Source organism: Balaenoptera musculus, chromosome 14, assembly GCF_009873245.2.
Source record: "Balaenoptera musculus isolate JJ_BM4_2016_0621 chromosome 14, mBalMus1.pri.v3, whole genome shotgun sequence".
Lineage (NCBI taxonomy): Eukaryota > Metazoa > Chordata > Mammalia > Artiodactyla > Balaenopteridae > Balaenoptera > Balaenoptera musculus.
Window position 1 is genome coordinate 66,066,775 of NC_045798.1, and position 15,063 is coordinate 66,081,837.

General features: G+C 35.6%; 1 protein-coding gene across 1 annotated transcript in view; it reads right to left on the reverse strand.

Annotated features, from left to right (window-relative positions):
* Window positions 1-15,063, reverse strand: part of ACAA2 (acetyl-CoA acyltransferase 2) — a 41,684-nt gene that overhangs the window by 25,308 nt on the left and 1,313 nt on the right. Inside the window, exons 2-3 of the mRNA XM_036823445.1 lie at window positions 8,218-8,384; window positions 3,400-3,528 (exon numbers count right to left, since the gene is read on the reverse strand). Of these exons, the coding sequence (XP_036679340.1) occupies window positions 3,400-3,528; window positions 8,218-8,384 (296 nt within the window). The remainder of the gene's footprint in view (window positions 1-3,399; window positions 3,529-8,217; window positions 8,385-15,063) is intronic.

Below are 15,063 nucleotides of genomic sequence, written 5' to 3' on the forward strand. Positions count from 1 at the left end.
CCTTGAGGTTACAGAAACATTTAATCATCTTGATTCTCTCCTACTCTGCTATAATATATATTACATTAACTAGATTTATATTCCTATCTATTTTTAAGACATTTTCCACGTTTTGTTATATCAAAACAAGCAGACCATTCATTTATATGGATTCAGAATAGGACAATCCTAGTTATCATCCGTAGCACTATGTTACTATATTTGACAATGATGGAAGATTGTGTATGTAGATTGCCTACACCTGTAATAAAAGTAGATTAGATTAATTTGTTCCTAATTCAAATTTGATTCCATTTGAACAAAATCCCAAGTCATATGGCTTAGAACAAAGTCTATATTTGACTTCCACAATTTAAAAAGACATTGACAAAATGAAAAGGAGTTGAGGAAATCCCCAAAGCTGTATATTTAGACCCAGTTCATTTTCACCAAGATCAAGATGTTATTTTACAGACCGAGTTAAAGAATGAGTTTTCACCAGGGGCCAGCTAATATTTATTTTCTCTAAGGACTAAAAGAGAAAAAATTGGAACCTGATTCATGATGATTCAGATTAGAAAAAATAGAAAATGTTTTGAAATTTCAGAGTTATTAACTATCACAATGAATATTACTGAGGCTGTGAATTTCCTTTGCATATGTTAAGATTGGCCTCCTTCTATCATCCGTGTGGGATAATATATGCAGCTTTAGCTGCCAAAAGTTGTGCAGTGAAAACAGCTACATTTAACGTTGTGGTGTAATAATACACGCTATAGTTGAGGATTCTGCATGTACCTTTGCTTTTCTGTTAATAAAGTAGATTCAAATTTTATTTTTAGTGTGAAATAATTAGAGAGCTTTATGGAGTCATCTATCCTACTCAGGTTGTTCTCTTTATTATAGAATGGGTTAAAAAGAAAGTTTAATCTTTAAAAAATATCCTCTAAGAATTCAAGATTTGCATGTATCTCGTTGTGGTGATCTGTAGCTTTTGTGTACCCGGCTGTCTACGGTTATAATTAAAAAAAAAAAAAAAAGCAGTATACAGATGAACCTGAACCATAAATTATTTAACATATTGTAAAGTTTGTAAATGTATGTTTTAGGAATGTTCTGTATAAGTTCTCAAAGAAAATCAAAGGTGAACTCATATAACTAGTTTTTGTACATTTACATGAAAAATAGCATGTTACACATTGCAGCTTTTCAATCACTCGTCTGCAGCTACACTCAACATGCTCCTGGATATTTCATTGCACTGGTTGTACATGTAGTTGCTGTTATTTTTACAACAGCCGTGCAGCACCCCAGAGGCTGAATTCAGGAAATGAAATTGAAGCTTATTGAAATTTGAGGAACGACTGTCCAGTAACATAGAGAAACAAGAAAATAAGTTGATTTTGCCCCTTATAAATGAACAAAATTGATTAGTAAATGAGCCAAGTTGTCCTTCAATTCTGTATCAAATGTCCAGTGCAAGTTCTGATTACTAAAATCTATGCAATTAAAATATTATAAACCCCTTGTTACATGGGTACGCTATCAAGACATTTACCTGAATGTTATTTCAACAATAAGCATAATTAACAATGTTATAGCTTTGAGGTTTTACGTAGACATTAAAAACGCCTATAAAGAAAATTAAACAAAAACGAGGACTTTTTCAGTACCAATAATTAACCAAGTTTTTGCAAGTTAAAGATAAATGTACAATTTTAAGTTAAATGGCAAACTAATATGGCTACTGATTCTCTTCCTCAAAGCTTAACCTGAGAGAGGTTCCAGAAACAAGAGAGGTTTATGAATCTTGTAACCTAACAGAAAAACTTTGATAACACAGTTATAAAATGAGTGTAACTGTGCTCTGATAAAACTTCATTTATGGACACTTGCATTTAAATTTCATATAATTTTCATGTGTCATAAAATACTATTCTTCACTTAATTTTTTAATTATTTAAAAATGTAAAAAATATTCTTAACTTGTAGGCTGTAGAAGAGCAAGCAGCAGGCAAGATTTGCCAATGGGCTGTAATTTGCTGATCCCTAAGCCAAAAGGAAAAAGACTGGGTCTAAGGAGTCTTCCAAAAGTCATCAGCAATGACTGAAGAAGAAAGAATTAGAAAAAAGTTGAGATATGAAGTAAAAAATTATGTAATCTAAGTACCCAATTATTTATTTAAATATATATCTAAAATTCACACAGTGACCTTCTCTAGAGGTAGGAATTTAGGGTACTTTTATTATTTTTCTTCTCTATTTTTCTAAAATCCCCATAATGAACATGTTATGTTTTTATTATTAGAAAATAAATCACTTTAAATCTGGAGGGAAAAAAACCCCAAAAAACCCTCCAAGAGCCTGATGTTTAAAATGATTGCTAGGAAAATCAGGGTCACTACCTGATATATTGTTACAGAAATAAATTAACCTGAAAGTGATTTATTCATTACAATGTTTTATCTTTTATTTTGTAATAACATGAAGACTTTGACAACTTAGATTTTACTATATCCCTTTTCCTTATGCTCAAGGGAACAAATGTATTTGCCCAACTATCCCTTGAAGAGATTATGCTAGTTTGTACTTCTACCAACAGTATCATTCAGTTCCTCTGTAATAAAATACATTTCTTATCATCCTCTAAATTCTCCAACTCCCTTCCTCATCTTAGAGTCTTTATTCAGTGTTTCAAACTGCCTTGCCGGGCACTCTCACAGACCTGGGTTCAGATTCTTCCTCTACAACTTAGTAACCTTAATGCCTTTAATAATCAGTTTCCTTGCCTGTAAAATGGGAATAATAGTTCTTGCCTCATAGGACAGTTGTGAAGATTAAATGAGATACTGAATGTAAATCTATGTGCACAGTGTCTGGCACATAGGAAGCACTCAATAAGAATGACAGTCATGACTAGCTTTTTAAAAATTGTGATAAAATACACATAACATAAAATTTACCATTCTAACCAATTTTAAGTATACAGGTCATTAAGTACATTCACACTGTTACGCAACCAACCACCATCCATCTCCAGAAGTCTTTTTCAATTTCCAAACTGAAACCCCATACCCATTAAACACTAACTCCCCATTCTCTCTTCCCCACCAGCCCCAACAATCCCCATTCTACTTTCTGTCTCTATGAATCTGACCACTCGAGGGACCTCATATAAGTGGACTCATACAGTATTTGTCCTTTTGTGACTGGCTTACTCCATTTAGCATAATGTTTTCAGGGTTCATTACTAGCTTTTAAGAAACTATTTTCTATGAATATTTTTCCAAGAAAAATTAAATATTGACCTCTCCTAATAAGTACTATAAAATTAAAAACCTACAGTGTTATACTGAAGTGAGGCATTTCCTCTAATAACTATTAATATTTTCAGAGAATTAAATAAAATGTTGCCTATACCTGACATCCATTCACAATGGACTGGAAACCGGAGCCACAGAGCCTATTAACAGTGACAGCTGGGGTCTCTTTTGGGATTCCCACACGCAAACCAACATGTCTTGCCAAGTATATAGCATCTGAAGAAGTCTGGAACAGAGGGAAAAGAAAAAGAATTTCCTCTGTATATCTAGGAATTAAGAAGAAGGACACAATACAGTAAAATGTTCACAATTTTTCAAAAATTATAAATTATATGGCTCTAAGGTAGGACACAATGCATACAGGTACAGCATATTTTATATAATACGTGTTAATGATTTGAATAAAAACTGTAATTTGGCCAACTCGTTTTTAAACAAAGTATGAGAAATCCTTATATTAAATCCTCAGTAGAACACAGAATTTCATAACAATTAGAACTGTTTAAAAATGGAATACGTTATCTCGAAGTAGTATGTTCTTTGACAGAGGAAGCATTAGAGGCTATGGTTCTCAACCTTGGCTGCACAGTGGAACAACCGAGGAAGCTTCATTAACACAGTGATGCTCAAGCTCCTAACCAAACCAATTAAACCAGAAAGGCTGGAGGGGGCCACAGGCATCAGTAGTTACTTTTAATAGCACCCAGGTGATTGTAATGTGTAACCAAGGCTGAGGCTGGCTGACCTAGGAAGGGGAGAGATGAACAATGGTCAGGAGAATAAGAGGTGGGACTAGACCACTGCTTCCCAAACTTTAAAATGCATACTGGAGCATCTTGTTAAAATGTAGGTTCTCAATAAGTAGGTCTAGAACTACCTGAGATTCTGCATTTCTAACCACTGCTCTGGTGAGGCCAATGCTGCTGGTCCAAGGACCACACTTTGAGTAAGAAGGGATGAAACGACTTCTTTTTCTTTTTAACAATAACAACAGCTTTTATTGTAGAGAGAGCTAAAGCAAATTTGATAAAATGTAAAGTTACAAGAATAGTACAATGAACACCCTAAAGTTACCTTGATGGACCAATTCTTTACGTTTTATCAAATTTGCTTTAGCTCTCTCTACAATAAAGGTACATTAGTGCCTTTAACACCAAGAACTTTAACACCTCTCAAAATAGGCAGGACATCAATATATAAGTTCAAAATATAGTCGATTCTTATTATGTGTAGATTCTATACTTGCAAATTCACCTACTTGCTAAAATTTATTTGTAACCCCCAAAATCAATACTGGCAGCACTTTTGTGGTCATTTGCAGACGTGCAGAGTGGAGAAAAATTTTAGCTGCCTGATATGCACGTTCCTAGCTAAGGATGAACAAGGGGACACTCTGCCTTCTTGCTTCAGCTCTCATCCTAGAAACAGTGATCTTCCTGCAGCCTATTTAGTTTTATGCATTTTTGTGCTTCTTGTGGGTGATTTTGCTGTTTAAAATGGCCCCCAAGTATATAATGCTGAAGTCCTTGCTCTCCAGTATCCCTAAGAAGGCAGTGATGTGCCTCACAGAGAAAATATGTGTTAGATAAACTTCATTCAGGCATGAGTGATAGTGCTGTTGGCTGTGAGTTTAATGCTAATGAATCAACAATATATATTAAATACGAAACATATATAAAACAAGGTTATGTACTGATCAGTTAACAAAAATGTTGTGACCATAGGCTCACAGGAACCTCACCCTGTCATTTCCCCTGGGAGCAGTGGTTCAATAGTTGCTAATTCAGTGTACACGGCAACTATATAAAACATAACTACTGTGAATAATGAGAACTGACTACCATGAACAGTTGTGTGCCAATAAATTAGATAATTTAGGTGAAAAGGACAAGTGCCTAGAAAGACACAAACTACCGAAACCAACTCAAAGAAAAATAGACAATCTGAATAGACCTATAACAAGTAAAGACTGAATTAATTAGTAATCAAAACACTACTCACCAAAAAAGCCCAGATTGGCTTCATTACTGAATTCTACCAAACATTTAAAGGAGCATTAATACCAATTATTCACAAACTCTTCCTAAAAAATAGAAAAGGATCACTTCCCAACTCATCATGAAGCCAGAATTATCCTTATATCAAACCCAGACAAAGACATCACAAAAAAGTACAGATTAATATCTCTTATGAATATGGATATAAAAATCTCCAACAAAATACTAGCAAACAGAATTCAGCAATGTATAAAAAGAATTATATGCCATGACCAGTGTAAGGGTCATCCAGAAATGTAAGGTTGTTTCATCACCTGAAAGTCAATTAATATATCACATTGTATCAACAGAATAAAAAACAAAAATCATATGATCATCTCAATTGACATAGAAAAAGCACTTGACAAAATCCAACACCTTTTCATGATAAAAACATTCAATAACCTAGGAAAAGAAGAGGACTTCCTCAACCTGATAAAGGGCATCTAGAAAAACCCATATAATCATACTTAATGGTGAAAGACTGGATGCTTTCCCCACAATATCAGGAACAAGACAGGGATATCCATTTTTTGTCTCTTTCATTCAACATCAGAGGTTCTAGACAGAGCAATTAAGCAAGAAAAATAAATACATAAATAAAAGAAATCCAGATTGGAAAGAAAGAAGCATAACTATCTGTACTCTCAGATGACATGATGTTATATATAAAAAATCCTAAGTAATCAACTAGAAAACCATTAGAAGTAATAAATGAGTTCTGCAAGGTTTCAGGATATAAGATTAATATATAGAAATCAATTGCATTTCTTTTTTTGAAAAATCAGCTGCATTTCTATACACTTTCAATGAACAATCTGAAAATGAAATAAGAAAACAATTCCATTCACAATAGCATCTAAAAGAACAAAATACTTAAAAATAAATTTAACAAAAGAAGTGTAAAACATATTCTGACAACTCTAAGACATTGTTGAAAAAATTAAAGAGGATTTATACAAGTGAAAAAACATGCCATGTTCATGGCAATACTCCTTCAATTGACCTACAGATTCAAAACAATCTCTATCAGAATCTTAGCTGACTTCTTTGTAGAAATGGGTAAACAGATTCTAAAATTATCAAACTGCAGGAGACCCAGAATAGCCAAAACAACTTTGAAAAGAATAACTAAGTAGGAGGACTCACATTTCTTGATTTCAAAACTTACAAAGAAGCAATGATGATCAAGACAGTGTGGAACTGACATAAAAAGGATAGACATATAGATCAGTAGAAGAGAACTGGGAGTCCAAAAATAAAATCATGTGTCTATGGTCAACTGATTTTCAATAACAGTGCCAAGACCATCCAATGGGAGAAAGAATAGTCTTTTCAACAAATGGTGCTAGAACAACTGGATAGCCACATGCAGAAGAATGAATTTGGACCTGTACCTCAAAACACATATAAAAATTAAATCAAAATAAATCAAAGGCCTAAATGTAAGAGCTAAAACTATAAAACTTAGAAGAAAACATAGGGATAAGTCTTCATGGCCTCAGAATATGGAAATGGATTCTTAGATAATGACACCAAAAGCCTGAGCAACAACAACTGAAATTGGGCTTCATCAAAATTTAAAATTTTCATACTCCAAAAGATATTATTAAGAAATGAAAATATAACAAAGTATAGAAAAATATTTACAAATCATGTATCTGTTAAGGGACTCATATCTAGGATATATAAAGAACACTTATGACTCAATAATAAAAAGACAAATAACCCAATTAAAAAACGAGAAAAGGATATGAATTAGACATTCTCCAAGAAGACATGGCAATGGCAACAAGCTAATGAAAAGATGTTCAACATCATCAGTCATCAGGGAAAGGCAAATTAAAACCACAATGAGATACTACTTCATATTCACTAGAATGGCTATAATAAAAAGACACACAATAACAAGTGTTGACAAGGATGTGGCAAAAGTGGAACCTTCATACACTGTCGGTATGAATGTAAAATGTTTCAGCTGCTTTGGAAAACAGTCTAAAAGTTTCTGAAACAATTAAATGTAGAGATACCATAGAGCCTAGCAATTACACTCATAGGTATACATCCAAGGGAAATAAAAACCTATGTCCATACACAAACTTGTACTTGATGTTCAAAGCAGCATTATTCACAAGGGACAACTGTGCACCTTTTTCTGAGCCTTATCCCAGCTCTAAGAGCTGAAAACGCTCAGTGCAGGAGGTGGCAGTAGCCTCAAGTCTTCTCAGCCTGCCTCACCCTTCTCACTCTGTAACCACCTTCCTTAATGAGTCAGGAGAACAGTGATTAGGGCCCCAGTACTGTCAGTGGCAAGGCACTCAATGTAGAGCCTCCGTCCCACCAATGAGGTCTGGGAAGAGTAAGACAGTCCCCACTTCATGGCCACACTTTGAAGGAATATTCAGCTTTCAATTACTGCAAATGAATCATCTAGTTTGTACACCATACAAAGCAAGGTAGAGGGTAAAGGAGCTTCTCGTTTCCCACAAAACACTGACCAAGCTCCTACTGTGTGTAAGAAATTATGGGAGATGTGTTGCATTGCTTGGGTTTGCTACTCTTAGTGGCACACAGAGAGAACCAATTTACTTCAAATAAGTCGAGGAAATTAATTTGCTATTTAAGAAGCAATAAAATGTATCCCAAGTCCCAGATAGATCTCAGATAGATATATAGTTTCTGAATGTATGTTCTTTTGAATTATATATGTCCTTTTGAATTATATATGCCATTGCTTCTGGAGTCAGAGGACTCCTCAAATTATGAATACCTTCAACTATTATTAACTAGTACACCATTACAACACGTTAAAGGAATTATTTTTAGAAACTGATAAAAGAAAGCAATAGGAATGAATATGTCCCTTCAGCCCTACTAACCTGAATGACATTGCCTACAACGACACTGTCAATAGTTTCAGGCGAGACTTTGCCAGCAGACAAGGCAGCCCTGGCAGCAGATTCAGCCAAGTCAGTAGCTGTGAAGTCTTTCAGAAGACCTCCATAAGCTCCAAAGGGTGTCCGCTTAGCAGCAACGATGAACACACCTATTGCAAAGAGGAGAGATTTATAAGCAACGACAGGTTAGTCAGTCTCCCTAACATGCTTTAAATAATTTCACTGTGAACCTTATTGTAAAGTACAATTTTCAATTAAATAACTAAAAATCTTTGTCACATAATAATACACAGAATGGGTCACACTCAGAGAAGCAGTACTAAAAGTTATCATTTTGATCAATACCTACATGCTGGCACCAAGAACTGCACTGCAGGCTACGACGTGAATCCATTTTGGCTAGACGACATTCTTATAATCTGATGATTTGCAGTGCTAGAACATTTGTTTAAAACGAAATGCTTCTTCTATTTGCTGGAGTATATTGCCTAGTCATAGAATCAAAGAATCTCCCAACTAGAAGGTACCTTAAGGTTGTTTGAGGCCAACCACTCATCCTATAAGAACTTCCTCTAGAATATTCCTGACAAGAGGTCCTCTCTAACTTCTGCTAAAGAACTTTCAGTAAGAAGGCATGCTCCATTGTGTGAAGCGGTGTGCCCGTGAATAGGCAACATAAACTAACGATTTTTTTTCTCATACTGAGCTGGCTTGGCTTACCAAGTCTTCCATCTACCAATCGTAGTTCTATCCAAACGCATTCCAAACTCAGACAGATTATATAGTTTCTAGAACATATACTGCTTTGAATTTGTATTACATATGTCACTGCTTCTAGAGTCACAGGATGACAAATTACAAATTTCAAATAATGTGAACTATTATCTTTTACTCTTAGAATAAAATGAGCAAAACAGATGACCTTTATCATGGGTAGCCCCTCCAGTATCTGGAGTCAGCTAACCTGTAAAATTCCCCAGACGTAATGACTCTTTTCCCAAATACATAAAAAGCATTCTTTCAACATTTCTTTATTTAACATTAATTCTGGTTGTTTTTCTCTAAAGACACTCTCATTTGCTAATATCCTATTATAATGTGTCAGTTAGAATGTAACAAAGTTTCCTACATCTGACCTAACCACAAAGGATACAGAGGAATTATCTATACATCTATTATTGCAAAGACTACAAATTTGCAGTATCACTATTGGTTTGATTGGTGTCCCTGTACAGATAAATACAAATTGTCCCTTCCCAAGGCACTCTACTGCCACCTGCCAAAAAATACATATACATGGTTAACAAATCTACAATGACTATGATATGAGTGGCACCCACTAGAGTTGCAAAATGCAAAGCCTGCCTACTGGGGAACAACATCGGCTACAGCAGCTTCATCACACTAACATTTATTAGGCACCTACTAAGTACTAGACATCTCATCACTTGTCATATAGTATCTAATCTTCCCAACAACTCTGCAAGGTAAATATTACAGTTAACAAACAGGGGCACTTACTGTATGATGGACTTCATGCTTGATGCTTTGTATACACTACCTAAATTTTCCCAAAGACAATCTGAGCACACATTTCCACATCTTGCCAAGAAACTACGGGACTTCTAACAATGAGTTTGTACCCAGATATTGACCTATAATGGAGACCATGCAAACATTATACCACTGCTGTTATCTGGGTACAATTCTCCTGTTTATGTTAGAGATCTCTTTCCATGGTACAAACTAAATCTATCCTAAAAAAAATTCCAGCTTCTTCTTTCATTCCTACTCTGAGAAATTTACAGTCTAGAAGAATGTTAGGAGCAACATATATAACTATACTTTAGAACAGATCCAATCAGTTCTTTACAGATAAAATATTCAGATACTTAGAAAAGGCCATAACTGTTGGTTTGGTGCACTACAAATGTTCTCCTCCGAGGTGGGTTATTCTGGGCCACTGTGCCTTCCTGTAAACATCCTCTAATCCTCCTTGATTAATAGTCTCTGCCTATTTTTATACTGGTGTTTGCTTTATTTCATTTTTCTTTCCCTTTTGCTTGCCTTCTTCCTAATTTTGGTACGGTCCTGCTTCTGGTCATCGCCTAGCATGCTCCTATTTGACCAACTCTCCAGTAGACACTGACGATACGTAAGAGTGGTTTCCTCAAGTCCCTGGAGAACGAACAAAAGTTGGCAGACGTAGAGTAGGTATGGGAAAGGGGAATAGCACAGGGTGAGTGTCCAAGTTATTTATAACCTCTAACTTGAAGGCCAGCAGCCCACACTAAATAGAATGGCGAGAATTCAGAAACTCAAAGTCTTGCTGGCTTGAAGAATCAGAGAACTAAGTTTATGGCAATCGCAGCTACTGAAAACTGAGTGGGGGGGGGGGGAAATCTGTGAAAGAAAAGCAGCACAGTGCGGAGCCCAAATATCTGGCTGAATCCTTAATCATGAACCTGTGGGGACAACTACAACCACCTCAGCTAAGCCTAAATGAATTAGTTAGATTTGAGCTACTGCCCTCTACAGGGGAGACAGAGTGTGCAGTCTGAGTTCAGCCAAATTAACTGCCTGCAAAAAAAGTTAACTAAATAATCGGTAAGTCAATACTTTTTTGAAAGTACCAGAATCCAGTCTCTACAATGGTTCACCTGCACTGTCCACCACACAATCCAAAATTTATTCACATATGAAGAAACAAGAAAATACAGGCATATCTCAAGAGATATTACAGGTTTGGTTCCAGACTACTGCAATTAAGCAAGTCGCACGAATTTTTTTGTCTTCCAGTGCCTATAAAAGTTATGCTTGTACTGCAGCCTGTTAAGTGTGCAATAACATTATGTCTAAAAACCTGTGCATACTTTAATTTAAAAAATACTTTATTGCTAAAAAATACCAACCATCATCTGAGCCTTCAGTGAGTTGTAATCTTTTTGCTGATGGAGGGTTTGCAACATTGCGAGAATCACCAAAATGTAACATGGACACAAAGTGAGCAAACGTTGTAGGAAAAATGGCACCAATAAACTTGCTCAACTACAGGGTTGCCACAAACCTTCAATTTGTAAAAAACCGCAGTATTTGCAAAGTGCAATAAAATGACGTATGCCTGTGTGACTCATTCTTGAGATAAAAGAAAATCAACAGCAACCAACCCCAAGATGACCCAGATGTTAGAATTAGCAGACAAGTGTTTTAAAGCGGCTGTCTATCATAACTATGCTCAAGGATGTATAGAAAACTTTGTTCATAATAAAGGATAGGACATCTCCACAAAGAAAAAAAAAGCTTAAAAAAAAGAACCAAAGTGAAAATTCTAAAACTGAAAAATATCTGAAATAAAATATACACCGAGCGGGTGTAAAAGCAGAATGGAAGTGAAAGGAGTAAGATTCAGTGACCTTGAAAGAGATAAACAGACATTACCTGATCTGAAGAACAGAGGAAAAAGATGATTGGGGAAAACAAAACAAAACAAAAAACATGGGCAAAGTCTGACAAAGGAACAAAGGCAATTCAATGGCGAAAGGACAGTCTTTTCAATAAATGGTGCTGGAACAACTGGACATCCACATGCAAACAACAACAACAACAAAGTAGACAGACCTTACACCTTTCATAAAAATTAGCTCAAATTGGAACACAGACTTAAATAAAAAATTCAAAGACTATAAAACTCCTAGAAGATACCAAAAGAGAAAATCTAGACGACCTTTGGTTTGGCTTGGTGATAACTTTTTAGATACAACACTAAAAGCACAATCCATGAAAGAAAAATTTGGACTTTATTAAAATTGAAAACTTCTGCTCTTCAAAAGACATTACTAAAAGCACAAAAAGACAAGCCACGGACTGGGAGAAAATACTTGCAAAATACTTATCTGATAAAGGGCTGGTATCTAACATATACAAAGAGCTCTTCAAACTCAATAATAAGAAAACAAACAACCCAGTTAAAAATGCATAAAAAATGTGAACAGACACCTTACCAAAGATACTATACAAATGGCAAATAGTCATATGAAAAGATGTTTGACATCATGTTATTAGGTAACTGCAAATTAAACCAACAATGAGATACTATCCCACAACTATTAGAATGGCTAAAATCCAAAAACACTGGCCATACAAAACGTTGGTGAGGATGTGGACCAAAAGAAACTCACCCACTGCTTCCGGGAATGCAACATGGTACAGCCACTTTGGAAGACAGTGTGGCAGTTGCTTCCAAAACTAAAACTAACCATACTCCACTCATATGATCTAGTAGTCACACTTCTTTGTATCTACCCCAGTGAGTTGAAAACTTAGGTCCACACAAAAACCTGCCCACAAATGTTTATAGTGGCTTTATTCATAATTGTTAAAACTTGGAAGCAGCCAAGATGTTCTTCAGTAGGTGAATGGATAAACTGTGGTACACTCATACAATGGAATATTCTTCAGCACTAAAAAGAAATGTGGTATCAAGTCATGAAAAGACATGAAAGAAACTTAAATGCATATTGCTGGTGAAAGAAGCCAATCTGAAAAGGCTACACACTGTATGAGTCCAACTATATGACACCTAGAAATGGCAAAATTATGGAGACAGTAAAAAGACCAGCGGTTATCAGGGGTTGGGGGTGGTAGGGAAGGAGAAATGAATGGGTAGAGCACAGGGAAATTTTAGGGCAGTGAAACTACTCTTTATGATACTATAATGGTAGATACATGTCATTACACATTTGTCAAAACCTATAGAACTATACAACACAACAAATGAACCTTAATGTAAACTGTGGACTTTAGTTAAAGATAATATATCAGTATTGGTTCATCAATTGTAACAAATGTACCACATTAATGCTGTTAATAATAGGGGATAATGGAGTGAGGCGAGGAAGTATATGGGAATGCTCTGTACTTTCTGTTCAATTTTTCTATAAACCTAAAAGATAAACGTACAGATTCAAGCTCAGTAAACCCCAACGTGAATAAATGCAAATTACACGCACACACTCACTCATCTTGGGACATCACTGTCAAACTTCTCAAAACAAAAGACAAAATCTCCAAAGCCAGAAAAAATGATATACTGCATACATGAAAATGATTCGAACTGAACATTGACTTTTCAGAAACAATGAAGGCACATTTCATTTGCTTCTCCATAAATTTCCTGTCATGAGTTTTTTCCTTGTATTTCATAATCTAAGAAAGCATTTTTGTGTGGGAAGTGCGTATGGTGAAATATGAGAAATCTACAAAAGAGTGTGCGTGTGTGAAAATGAAAATAAAAGCAAGAACTTCCCCTTTCCTTACATCACATCTGCTTACTTGCAGCTCCCAGGCTGTAAAGGTTAGCATGAGCAAGGCTAAAACTGAACTAATACAATTATTTTGAAGGGGGAAAAAGCTATTAAGTGTATTTTTTAAAATAATCTGGCATGTGCAGGTACAAAGACTAGACAATCTAAAGAATTTTTTCCTGTGATTTCATAAACTGGATACCATGGCAATAATTATTTGATCTGATGTCGATTTTATGTGGAAGTTGAAAGGTCTAAAACTTAACAATCGTTAACACCCAGCTAAGATCTTGTGTATTTTAAAAGCCTCTGAAAGTTCAGAGGTTAAAGATTTTTACTGAAAGACAATGAAAAGACATATTAATTCAGAGCACAGTGAGTCAGAAACGCCAGGAAAGGGCCTGGCAATGTGGCAGATGTGACCACAGAGGAAAAATAACACTAGAAGAGAAAGAGGAGTTCTGCCTTCCTTTTCATTACATTGTTAGGCAAATATTTACTCATTTAATTACAGCAACTGCAGACAGCAACCAAAGCTAACAAGGAAAACTGCTGCTTCTGTATCCACTTCAGTTTCAGGATTAATCTGGCAGCTCCCTGACCCCCGCCCCCGCCTGCCCACCTCACCTGCCTTGAAGGGTTGCACAAACATTCCCAGCAAAGCTAAGGAGCAGTTAAGAGAGTTAATATTTGTTGAGTGCAACCCTTCTACCAAGCCCTGGGATTGGTGCTAATAAAAACCCGGGGTATTGGTTCTACAGAAATCTGATAAATTAAAGACAATCTTTACCAAAGTCAATTATGCTGCCATTCAAATGTGTCCTTTTCCCCACAAGAATCAGTTGCACGTTCTCTCTTACCCACTAGTCCTGCAAGCACCTAGTATGCTACTTGAGAGAAGTACGTATCTGTAATGTATTCTAACTAACCAATAACAATCAAGACACTAACTATCATTAGAGACAAGCCATTCTACCTTTCTGGACAGCAGTAAAACAGGGAAACATTCCCTGTAAAACAGTTTACAGTTTCCCTGTAAAACAGGGAAATGGATAAAAATACAATCACTAACTTCAACACCATAGTGAATGGTATCCCAAATTTATAAACTTCATACTCCCTTAATGCAGGTGTTGATGTACATTCTTTCCCCTTACTGGGTTCATAGTTTTCATCAAATTTTCAAAGGGGTCTGTATTAAAATAAAGTGGTCAGAACCACTGATAAATTCTTATACAGAGAAACCAATAAAAATATAATTTCCTTTTAAAGAAGATAGCTCATGACCATGCAGCTTTTAAATAATTTGAGTTTTCTGAATACCTCATCTAAAAAAAAATCAATATGCTGCTTTATTAAATTCAGAATTGGAAAGAGCACTGACAAATTAAATTAAATCCTCTTGTCTCAGAATACCTATTTCTCACTTGAACTGTTCACATGTCATTTTGGCTCTTCTGAGCTCCAGATCCCCCTAACCAACTGCCTACCTGATATCTGCACTTGAGCACCTCAATATTCTCTT